General features: G+C 47.4%; 1 protein-coding gene across 2 annotated transcripts in view; it reads right to left on the bottom strand.

Annotated features, from left to right (window-relative positions):
• Positions 1-12,427, bottom strand: part of SLC5A11 (solute carrier family 5 member 11) — a 54,162-nt gene extending 41,735 nt beyond the window's left edge. For both annotated transcript variants that reach the window (XM_046665555.1, XM_046665556.1), the window contains exons 1-3: positions 12,290-12,427; positions 2,993-3,151; positions 503-574 (exon numbers count right to left, since the gene is read on the bottom strand). In XM_046665555.1, the coding sequence (XP_046521511.1) occupies positions 503-574; positions 2,993-3,127 (207 nt within the window). In that variant the 5' untranslated portion in view covers positions 3,128-3,151; positions 12,290-12,427. The remainder of the gene's footprint in view (positions 1-502; positions 575-2,992; positions 3,152-12,289) is intronic.
• Positions 12,428-12,685: the final 258 nt, after the last annotated feature.

Genomic DNA, 12,685 nt, shown 5'->3' with positions numbered 1-12,685 from the left:
CACAGCAGTTAAGTGTGCACATGCCACTTTGGTGGCCCAAGGTTGGCTGGTTCGGATCCTGGGTGCGGACATGGCACCACTTGGCAAGCCATGCTGTGGTAGGCGTCCCACATAGAAAGTAGAGGAAGATGGGCATGGATATTAGCTCAGGGCCAGTCTTCCTCAGCAAAAAGAGGAGGATTGGCAGCAGATGTTAGCTCAGGGATAATCATCCTCAAAAAAGTAAAAATTAATTAAATTTTACTTCTCCTAGTAATGTCACTGGAACTCCTGCACTCATCTGTACTTGAAATCAGCCCAATCCTTGATTTTTCCTTTAGGTGAGCTAATAAATTCTCTTTTTGTTTTAAAAAAATTTGAATCAGAGCTAAGCCTTCTCTAGATTAGATTGTGACTTCCAGACAACATGGAACCAGAGTCCTGAGATAGCAAAGGCTAGACAGAACATCAGCACTTGAAGATTCTTTGGGAAGTGACTTTAATTGAAACAACGACCACTTACTGGCCACCACACCACGTCCCCTCCAGCTAGGAAGTAGCCTTTTACTGTGTCTCTTTTGGTCTTCACTGTGGACTGAAACAAAGAAGAGGGGTGGGTGAGCAAAAATGCTAGCAATCAGAGGCTTCCCAAAATGGCCCAGGCCGGGGATTATAAACTGGGAGTCTAGCAGGCCAGATTTAGATGTCAAATATTTTGTTTGACCCATGGTTTTTAAGATTTTAATTTGAATGCCTTTAGAGGAGACAACTTCAGGTCAACACAGCCCCCACCACTCCTTGCTTCACACATTTATGGTAACCCACTTGGCCTCCCTAGGCATTTGAGTTTTAGACCTATGGCTTGTCTATGATAGCTCATAATGGATCCCATCTATTGAGTGTTAGTGCTATGTGCCAGACACTATGCTAAGCTTTTTAAAGCATTATCTCATTTTAATCCTTACCAACTCCTGTGAGGTTGTTGTCATTAGGCCAATCTGACAGATGGAGAAACTGAGACTCAGAAGTAATGTCACTTATCTAGTGCCATATTTCTAGTTAGTGAAAGGGCTAGGAATTCAAACCCAGGTCAGCCTGATTTCGGAGACCATGTTGTTAGCTGGTCTACAAAAATATCTTTAGAAGGAGTGAGCTTCCTGGCATTGAAGGTGTTTTAATAGAGACATTTTGGCCACTAAGTAGCTTGTGGGTTCTTGGGTAAGTTGTTTAACTTCTCTGAGCCTCTGAGTGCAGATGTTGGTGAGGGAATTCTTAGTGGACAAGAAATAGCATGAAATGATACCTTTGCATTCTTGCAATTGCTATAGAAAATGCACTGTGGCTCATTCCTGCTCAACTCTGACACAGGAAGTATTTTCTAAGATAAAGAACTCGTGCCAAAAGGTTCATCTAAATCCAGGGCTTCCCCTGCCGATAATACATCACAGCCTTCTGGATTTCCTGTGAAAATACAGATCCTCAGGAACTCTAACCCTCGCACTAACTCTATGCCTACCTCTAACCCTGATCCCAAGGCTGTCTGACTCCAAAGCCCCCATCCATCTCAGTGTGTCCTGTGAAAGTGGGGGAAACAGAGAGAGGTCAGATCCATGGTCTTTGGGATGTCTAGCACTTTTTTGCCTTCTTGACCGGGAGGAGGTAAAGCTAAGGGGTAAGAGTAGAGAAATGATCCACAAATAGTTGGACCAAAGTGGGAAGACCTCAGAGGGCTACAGTTTTCAAGTCCTTTGTACCAAGTGACCTGAAGTCAGACAGCAGCACCTCCTCTGCGCCATCCTTATCCCAAACTTATTAATCTCCTTAATACGTGAACAGTTCCTAGAAATTGAGAAGAAAAAGAGCAAGACCCCAATGAAAATGGGCAAAAAATATGAAACTATACTTCACAGAAAGAAAATAAGTGGTCCTTAAACATATGTAAGGGTGCCCAGCCTCATTTATTATAAGATAAGTGCACATTAACAATGCATTGAGATCTTATGTTTCCCCATCGGTTTGGCAACAATGAGAAAGTTTGACACTACCATGTGGGTGAGGGTGCGACACAAAAGGACTTTCTCTCATACATTAATGATGTGTGTGCAGATTGGTACTCTACCTACAGAGGGCAATTTGACACAAACAATCATAATTACAGATACATATATCCTTTAACCTGACAGTTCCATAGGTTGTAAGAATTTATCCTGCATTATGATTGCACACATCCAAAATAAATAATCCAGAATAATGTATAGGATGTGCTTATTTCAGCCTAATTTGTAATAGTAAGAGATAGGAAATGATCTAAATAACTCTCAGTAAGAAACAGGTTAAATAAATTACAATACAATCATCTAATGGAATATTGTGCAACTTTTAAGAAGATGAGGAAGCTGCTATGTACTGATATGAAGAGATATCCAAGAGACACTAAGTGAAAAATAGCAAGGTAAGGAACAGTTTGTATAATAAGCTACCTTCTATTTAAGAAAGAGGGAAATACGCACGTTAACATTTGATTGGATTTGCATAAAGAAACTCTGAAAGAGCACACTAATGTACTAAAAAGTTAATAACAGTGGTTACCTATGGAGGGAAGAGCAGTAACGAGACTTTTCGCTGTATGTCAGTTTAAGGTGTTTTTATTTTTGAACCATTTGACTGTATAGCCTTAAAAAAAAAACTTCCTTTAAATAATAATTTTTCAAAAAGAGCATGGGCTTCAAAGTGAAGAAGATAGGGATTCTAACCCCAGCTCTTCTAACTTACTGACAGAAAAAGGAACTTAAATTCTTTGCACCTTAGTTTCCTTATCTATGAAGTGGGTATAGCAACAGTATCTTCCTCGGGGACTTGTGCAAACTACATGAGATAACACAAGTGAAAATGCCTAACACAGTACCGGACACATAGTCAATACTCAACACATTTTTAAAAATTTGAAGTTCTGATTACTGTATGACCTTGAGCTGGTTTCTTCCCCTCTCTCCCTCCCACTGGCCTGGCTTACCCATACTCCAACGGCCAGGACAAAGAGGAAGTACAGAACCAGCACTGCGATGTCACCTGGCTCCAGGCTCCTCTGGGGAAACGCCTCCAGAGGATCCGACGGCGCTGGCTGAGGGCTGCTGGGGCCGCTCTCCATGGTGCTGAACTCTCTCTCTCAATCCTGTGGAAGTGTAAGTGCGTGTCAGATACCACAACCCCACGAACTCCTCTCACACTCTCCTTGGCTGCCCCCTTGGAGCATCCAAGCAAGATGACACAAGTGGAGGGATGTGTGTTGAAGACAGAGCTCAGGAAGGCAGATCCATCCAACCATCTGCCCATCCATCCATTCACTCATTCATCCAGCAAATATTTACAATGAAGTCAGACCAAATCCACAGTTGATCTTTACCAATTCAACCGTTCACTTGGCAAAACATAAGGGAAAACATACAATTTAAGTAGTGCAGATGGTTTCACCATGCTCTTCCACTTAATAAGCACATGTCTGAGAGTTAGAGAAAAAAGACACACTCGGGTCAGTCTGTTTCCCAGGTACCTCACAGCTTGGTAAAGATCAAGCCAATGATTTTGTCTGAGACTCAACCAGATAATACAATCTTGTTCCAATGCTCAATATGCCTATGAAATTTCATACATTTAATAAACACCTATATAACAGCTGCTACATGCCAAGCATCATTCTAAGTGTTTACAAACCTGCCAAATGGGCACTATTGCTATCATACCATTTTACAGATGGCAAAATTGAGCCACAAAGAAGTTAAGTAACTTGCCCAAAGTAATACAGCTCAAGTGGTAGAGCTGGAATTTGAAGGCAAATAATCTTGCTCCAGAATCCATGCTTTGAACCACATCCTAAGCTGTTTCTCAGGATACTGCACTTCTGTGGGCAATTTAAGGGACTCCTGTGGTAGGCAGAATCATGCCCACCTCAAATATGTTTACCTCCTTATCTCCAGAACCTGTGAATATGTTCTTATATAGCAAAAGACAATTAAAGTTGCAGATGGAATTAAGATTACTACTCAGCTCTCCTTAAAATAAGGAGATTATCCTGAATTATCTAGTGAGACTAACGTAATCACAAGGGTCCTTGAAAGTGGAAGAGGGAATCAGACAAGAGAACCAGACAGATAACAGTGTGAGAAGGATTTGGCCCAATGTTCCTGGCTTTGAAGATGGAGTAACAGGGCCATGAGCCAAGGAATGCAGGCGGCTTCTAGAAGCTAGAAAAAGCAAATTAATGAATTCTCCCCGAGAGCATGCAGAAGGAATTAAGCCCTGCTGTCACCTTGATTTGAGCCTAGTAAGACTCACTTAGAACTTCTACTTGCAGAATTGTAAGATAATAAATTAGTATTGTTTTAAGCCACTACATTTGCGGCAATTTGTTACAGCAGCAATTGGAAACTAATAAAATTCCCAAGGGTGACTTTACTATAAATGATTTAGGCATTGACTTATTCTTGTGTTAAGATGTGACTCCGGGGCTGGCCCCGTGACCAAGTTTGCGCGCTCCACTGTGGCGGCCCAGGGTCTCACCAGTTCAGATCTTGGGCATGGACATGGCACTGCTCGTCAGGCCACGTTGAGGCCGCGTCCCATATGCCACAACTAAAAGGACCCACAACTAAAATATACAACTATGTATTGGGGGGATTTGGAGAGGAAAAGCGGAAAAAAAAAAAAAAAAAGGAAGATTGGCAACAGTTGTTGGCCCAGGTGCCAATCTTTAAAAAAAACAAACACGTGACTCCACCCTGAGGATGTCAGCCTCTGGGGGGGGGGGGGGGGGTCAGCTTCAAGGGGTTCAGGAATTAAAAAACTCAGTCCCTGCCCTCGGTGATATGCAGCCCCATACTGGGATAAACCCGCTCATGAATGAAAACAACACCGTGTGATATTTCATAGAGTGGAGGTGCAGAGAGTGATGCATTAAGGCTTGAAGCTTAGGAGCCATACAGCTGGCTCCACCACTTGCCAATCCTCAGAACTTGGGCAAATTCCCTAATTCCCCTAACCCTTAGCTTTCCTATCTGCAAGATGGGGCACTAAGTGTTTATACTTCATAGATTACTGTGCGCTAGTACGTGTGAAGTGTTGAGCACAGAGCCTTGCACAGCTGTGCTCGATAAACTGTAGTTGCTATTATTATTGTTACTATTACTATTATTTTCTATAAGGTGTGGTGAGGAAGGATTAACTAATTTTACGTGAGGGAATCCAGACTGTAGCATATAAGCTGGGTTTTGAAGAATAAGTAGGTGGTCCCATGTGGACAAGCAGGGGTTGGGGAGCATTCCAAGCCAAGCCAAGCCAACAGCGTCTGCAGACACTGAGGTGTGAACGATCACATCATGTTCAAGGCAGCACCACATTCTTGCCTGGGGATTAAGTAAGATCAGGAGGACGGAGATGGGCAGTGAGGCTAATCAGATATGAAGGCGTTATACCAACCCTTTGATGTTATTCAAAGAGTTTTACAAGGTCAGCAGTTCTCAACCTATCAGACATTATCCCGTTTTTAGAACAAATATTTTGTAATACCCCTGTCACTGAATACTGAATTTCGTAATTAATATTACCTTACCTACACACATCATTTTTTAAAAAAAATCAATACAATGCTCTAACTCTAACATAAAAGAGAAATAAAAGGAAAGCATGGGTGTTTCAACACGTAACTGCTCCATCTGACTCCACTGCAAGACCCAAAGGGGCAGTCAGATACTTTCATCCATTATAGCAAATAAACTTTGAATTTAAGAGAAATAAGAAAATCAAAAGCCGTTTTCTTCTAGAAGCACGGAATAAAGAGTGAATCTATGGAGAAACACCAGAATAGAAACTAGTATATACATCGAAATGTTTAAATTTATAAAAATGCTTTAGTGATTTTCAATATTACTTAAAAAGCCCAAGCAATTGCTATGGTATGCCATACTTTTAATATAGGACAGAGCCTTCTTAAAAATATTTGAGACAATGTGTGAAAATAAAAAGTGGGTACCTTTTTTTACATAACCTCCTCCCCCAACACTTTGTGTTTTCTATAGACTGGAGGTAGGGTCTAGTCTCAGATAGTTATAAGCATGTTTTCCCCCGCCTACGTTTGTGGTGGGACATCTGAAAGTCTGTGTTGCATGGGGCAGTCCTGTGCATTTCAAGGTGTCTAGCATCTCTGGCCTCCACCCCCTGAATGCCAGTAGTGCCCCCATCACTGTGACAACTAAAAATGCTCCCATATATTTTCAAAACATCTCGCTGAGGGCAGCAATGCCTCCATTTACACACCTCTGCTCAGAGTTAAGGAATGCCATTGAAGAATTTTGAAGAAGGAAGTGGCATGGTCAGATGCGGGTGGGAAGGCTGACTAGCAGCAACAAGAGGGTGAACAGAAAGTTGTTCTGTCATGACCCAAACTTGAGACGAAGGATAGGGAGGGCTGAGAAAAAGCGGATCAGAGAAATAATGTGGGGTTAGAGTTGATAGGACTGGGTGATTACCTGACAGGGTAAGTGAGGGAGAGGGACAATTAGGGGACAATTTCCTGCTTCTGGCCAGAGCTGCCCAAAGATAGATTGGCCTGGTCACCTGGGCAGGATGTCCCTCGTTCTTGGAGTAGAATTTCTCATCTTCAACATTATTGACATTTTGGAACGGCAATTCTTCATTGTAGGGGACTGTCCTGTGCAATGTGGGATGTTTAGCAGGGTGCCTGGTAGCTACCCACGATATGTCAGTAGCACCCTCCCCCAAGTTGTGACAGCCACAGAAGTCCCCTGGATTGAGAACCTCTGCCTTTGAGCCCGGAAAGAAAAGGCTGGACGTGCACTTAGAGAAGATGCCTCATGGGGGCGCTCAATGACCTGTAAGTGCCCTTCCCACACCAAGTATAGCTTTGAGTTTCTCTCCCTGGGGTTGGGCCTTGCTCTTGTTCTGTTGAGAGGATGCTCACAGCTTCCCAGACCTGGGACGTGGTGGCCCTCTCCACGGAAGAGAATACCTAAGCAGCCATTGATCCATAGCATTAATCCAAAGATAGAAGGAAGAAGGTAAAGGAGGGAAGGAGGAAAGACAGACTTGCTAATGGGGGCAAACCCAGCTCCGACACTCACCCTGCTCTAATGTAGTACGGAGCAGAAGCCCAAATTCCAACCCAGGTCACCTCTCAGCCCTCAGAGCCTCAGTCAGCTCTAGGGTTTGTGGTCACTGTCCTCTGTAAAATGGGATGACAATAAGCTGCTCAAGACTGACCCAGCTGAACCAGAGACCTTGCAGGGGGAAAGCAGGAAGGGAGGGCTGGAGCTGGAGCCGCTTTCCAAGGTGGGAGTGGAGGCTCATGAAAGTTAGACCCATGAAAGGGGGTCTAACTAGAAAAGGCAGGTTCTGGAGGCTTGGGGAGGAGGGGACTGGATGGTCCTTGAGGGCAATCTCAAGGGTGAAGCCCCTGTTAGGTAGGTAGTGTTCTTGTCACTTCACAGGCAAGGAAGCTGTGTCACACAGCTGATGAGTGGGAAAGCTGGGACACAAACCCGGCTCTGTCTGATTTCAGGGCCTGGATTTTCAAATGCTTCCACCTGCTGCCTCCTAAACAGGGGAGTTTGGGGGAAATGAGGACTAGGAGCATAGGAAGCAGCTTAAGGTGGAGATTGATGCTGAATTGGGGAGTGGGGCAGATTGTTCTAGAACCCAGCAGGACTGAAAGGGAGGAAGGGGAGGAAGGAGGGAGGAGGGGCAGTGGGCTGACTGGGGAGCCAGCCTTCCTCTGTGTCCAGCCCCTCCCCCAGCCTCCCCTTTCAGACCTCTGCCTGCCAGGCACGGAGAGCGGTGGGAGAGATAAACAAGTTATTCATCACCGCTCTGGGCAGGCTGGCACCGACTCCAGGCCCTTCCAGAGTCCTAGGGAGGTGGGCGCCCAGCCAGGGGCCTGGAGGGACTGGTGCGTCTTCACGGTGGGAATAGGACCAGAAAAGCTGTGGAGCCCAGAGGCGGCTGCCTCGGCCACATGCTCAGAGGCGGAGCCCTCAACATGCCCCTTCTTCAGCAAATCCATGCTGTCGGTGTAGCAACTAGCATCTTAACTTTAGTGAGCACTATTTACTGAAGCGCCAGGCATGGAGCGCACTTTACACTTGTCACCTTACTTCATCCTCTTCAGCCCTGTGACGTAAACACTATTACCTGTCCATTCTAGAGGTGGGAAACGGTGGCATGAAGAGGTGAAAGTGAGCTAGGTTCAGGTCCGGGCTGTGCCACTTGCTTCTAGGTCACAGTAAGTGCCAGTGGCGGGATTTGAACCTGGGTCCTGAACAGAAGCTCATTGAATCATCCAGTACCGGTTCATCTATCTTCCTTTCCTCCCTTCCTCCTGCCCTTCTCTTTGTCTGCTGCCCTCCTGCACTCCTTTCCTCCCTCTTTCTCTTTTTCTTTCCCACAAACACTTATTAGGCACCAGCTGTGTGCTAGGCTCTTTGCTAGGCACAGAGGACAAAGTAGTGAGCAAGGCGGACCTGACCCCATCCTTGTGGGTTCTCACCACAGCCCCTTGTAGTGCTATGTGTGCCCAGAGCCACTCAGTGATGTGACCCCAAGTGCCCTTTGCCCCTTGCACTGCCCCAGGAGGGCCAAGCTAGGGGTGGGCTCTGGCTTCACCACCTGTGAAGGACCCTCCCTGTGTGGGAGAGCAGGGTTAATGGGAGTCAGTGCAAAGCGGGTGTTGTAACAGAGTGGGCTTTGTTTGCAAGGATACACTGCCCTTACAGTGGCCCGCCGGGCAGCCAAAGAACAGAGGAAGCTCAGCAAGCAGCGACGGCTGCTCACCCTTTTCCTTTTGACCGGTTACATAATCTGCCAGAGCAGATGTGGAAATTTTCCACACCCCAGTGTGAGGAAAAGACGGGGGACTGAGTGCACAGGCCGGGCAGGGCTTTGATCTGGTTTCTTAGGCATCCACTGGTGTGGGGCACATTATCCTTCCTAACTTTTGTGCGTCTGAAACATTTCATAATGAAAGAAAAAGAAACAAATGGAACAAGATTTACAGCATAAAACCATCTGTGGATATTAAATATATTCCAAGACACAAGATAGTGCCAAATATTTTGCCAGGATGCAGGCATATTTGCCAAAGAAGATCAAACACACTAGCAGGGACAGAGAATGAGACAAAGAGAAACTAAGGGAGGGCCGTGCACTGACCAAAGATGACAGTGACCATCTAATTACAAATTTTAATCATTGGCAAAATACTCGCTGGGAAATAGATGTGTCATAATAAAGTGAGAGACGTTAGAAATGCACCGCCCAGTTCAAATTCCAGCTCCACCTCTTATTAGCTCCGTCATCTTGGGCAAATCACCTCTCTGAGACTCAGTTTCCCCATTTATAAAATGGGGATAACAATCAGACATATGTCACAGGTTTGTTAAAAGCATTAAGCGAGTACATTATACAATGTGATTAGGTCCAGAATACTTGGTCTGTCCCCATCCTTCTTATACATTCATTAAAAAAATAAAAGAGGGGCTGGCCCCGTGGCTGAGTGGTTAAGTTCATGCATTCTGCTTCGGCAGCCCAGTGTTTCGCTGGTTCAGATCCTGGGCGCGGACATGGCACCACTCATCAAGCCAAGCGAGGCAGCGTCCCACATAGCAGAGCCAGAAGGACCTACAATTGCAATATACAACTATGTACAGGGGGGCTTTGAGGAAAAGAAGAAGAAAAAAAGAAGATTGGCAACAGATGTTAGCTCAGGACCAATCTTTAAAAAAACAATAGCGTGGACTTTGAGGTCAGGCAGACCCTGGCCCCGTATGTGTGTGAATTTCATTTTAAACACATAATGCTTCTAAGAGGTCAGGTCTCAAAGGCGAGGCTGCGGCCCAAGGACACACCTCTGGTAAATGACTGAACTCGGCTCCAACTCAGATTTAACACGCGAGCTCCTAAGCGCTGCTTGGCACGGGAACACTGGCAGGGAAAATTCCATGGGTTACAACAAGGGCTGGCACAGGCTGCACCTTTCAGGCCGGCAGCTACTCACACTGTTTCCTACCCCTTCTCTGTGGTCACCTGCAGTGGAGGTAACGGCCCACTCCACAGCCACAAGCCCGGCCTTTGGCTTGGCTTGAGTCCAGGACACCCAGAGAGGCTGGTGGTGGAGGCAGCCCAAGCAGAGGGAGGGGTCAATTCTGTAAGGCAGAGCTGGGCGTCAGAGCCTAGAGTTGTGGAGGGGAGGAGCTGAAGGACCACCCTGGCCGGCTCGACCAGTGCTATGCTACAGGGTTCATTAGGGCCAGGTGTCTAGAAATAGGTTGAGAGGACAGATTCTGAGGGACTCTGGGCTGATGCAGAGGCCAGAACTGTCAGCAGTCTGTTAGGAAGAGCCCCAGCTCTGGTAATTGGGAAAGAAACTGTAGGCACAATAGGGCAGGGCAGCTTTCCTCAGAGTCCTTGGGTGCAGGGGACCTGGTAGCTTTCTCCTCAACCCGCCTCTTCCCTTCAGTGATGACTTCGTCTCATGATTCCTAGAGAGAATAGATGTCGCAAGGGCACCTGTGAGCCCCAGACCCACTCGTCCAAATGCCACCCTGGCATTCTCGTGCATGCCCCATCAGCATCCCAAACCAAGTCGGAGACCATGATATGCCACGGCTTCCAGTCCTCCCCATCTCTCAAAATGGCAACTTCATCCACCCTGCTGCTCACGCCAGAACCCCGAGAGACACCCTGGAGTCATTCATTCGTTCACCCATTCACTCACTCATCAAGTGGTCTGTGGGCATGGACTGTGTGCCGGCCACTGTGCCTAAGCACCAACGATGCCACAGCTACAAACACACCATCAAAGAATTCACAGTGTCTCAGTCTCAACTCCCAGAATCTATTGACCCCTAATTCTCTTTCATTCTACTTCCAAAATACGCCTTGAATCCGTCCATTTTCCCTCACCTTTACTTCTACTTGGCTGTCGTCCAAGCCACTGGAGCAGGAACCTCCCATCTTGCCTCCCTGACGCCACTCTTGCTTCCTTCTGGTCCACCCTCACATGGAAACCAGAGAGATCTATGGACATAAATCAGAGCAGACCCTTTTCCTCTCAAAGCGTCTCAGCGCCTGCCGCCGACGTGTTCTGCTACAGCCTCAGGTGCATCTCACGCCAGCTTGCTTTCTATTTCTCCAGCACTATTTCTGGCTTTGCCGTTCTGTTCCTTCTGCCTGGATGCTTTTCCCTATGCTTTTGGCTTGACAAACTCCTGCTAGTCCTTCAGACATTGCCCAACTGTCACATCCCCAAAGGATGCTTCTTTCGGCCTCAGTCTAAATTGGGTCTTCATTTGCCGTCACAGCAAACACGACATCTCATCAATGTTGAACCAAGCATGACACTTGATTTAGACGATTCTCTCCTTACTTCCTGTCACCACCACATTGCAGGCTCCATGAAGGCAGGGACTATGTCTGCCTCGCTCACACTGTGTCCCCCAAGCAGGCACTCAACAAACATTTGCACAACAAATAAATAGGGGATTTTCAGAGCTTTTGCTGTATCCTCCTGCACATTGTCACCCCCCCCATGTCATACCCCCAGGTCGCCCTTTGGGGGGTTCCTCTTCCACTCGCTTCCCCAGAATCATTCAGAACACCATCTGAAGACCGCATGCTGTGGATGAGCTCCTGGCCGCGGGAGGCGAGTCTTGGCGCTGCCACTCACTAAGTGGGCGAACTGAGCTAGTTTCCTCGAGGCTCTCAGGCGCTGTCCGTGAATTAGGGTGCTTGTGCCCTTACAGGGCTCTCGTGGCCGTTAGACCAGGCCCTGGATGTGAAGCCCCCGCACATGCCCAGCCTGTACCACTGACTCGTATTTGCCTTGTAGTTCACAGCAGCCGCAGCTACAGTCACACATCCTCTAGCTTTTTGCCGCTTACCTAGATATCTTCACCTGCCTTGTGTCTTTGAGTCCCCAAGAGTACACCACACCTGTGGGCTGGGTTGGGCTGGGCCAAGGTTCACACCCCCATTTGACAGATAAGGAAGCTGAGGCTGAGTGAAGCGAAATGATCCCTGAACTTGGTTAGTGGAAGAGCTGGGACCCACGCCTGGCGCCGCTGGCTCTGTCCACCCCCCGAAATACACCCTATTTGCCTGGCGTGTGACAAGCCTTTTCCAAGGAGCTGTGGCTCCCCAACTCCGTGGTTTCCAGCTGGAGGCTGTGAACCTGCCAGCACCGGCTCCTGTCCCCAGATCAGCTTCCCCAGTTTGCAGAATGGGTCTGGGGAGGCGGGAGTCTTACCTTCCTCTGGATAAGGGCTGCCTGCCCTGGTGCCTGTTGGTGGCTCCTGTGGCTTCTGAGGCAGAAGGAGGCAGAGATGGCTGTGAGAGGGAGACACCAGGGCTGCTCTCCCCTCGCAGCCAGAGCTTGACAAGATAGTGGTGCCCCTCCCTCCGGCTCTTCCAGCTGCTGAGAGAAGCTCCTTGTAGGTCAAACTCCAAATTCCATTCTTGCCTGCAACAGGTATTAGAGGAAGCGCAAACGATCGCCCCAGGGACAGAGAGAAGCCAAGCCCATCCCCGAATCCTTGACCTTGAACTCCAACCTGGAGGCCCCTGTGGGGCATGCCTCGAGCTCCGCCCACATGGCCTCCATCAGGCCCTCACCTGGTGGGGGACCCAGGGCCTGGAGGGGAGG

Source organism: Equus quagga, chromosome 7 (genome assembly GCF_021613505.1).
Source record: "Equus quagga isolate Etosha38 chromosome 7, UCLA_HA_Equagga_1.0, whole genome shotgun sequence".
NCBI classification, from domain to species: Eukaryota; Metazoa; Chordata; class Mammalia; order Perissodactyla; family Equidae; genus Equus; species Equus quagga.
This window is presented reverse-complemented; position numbering and strand designations above follow the sequence as displayed.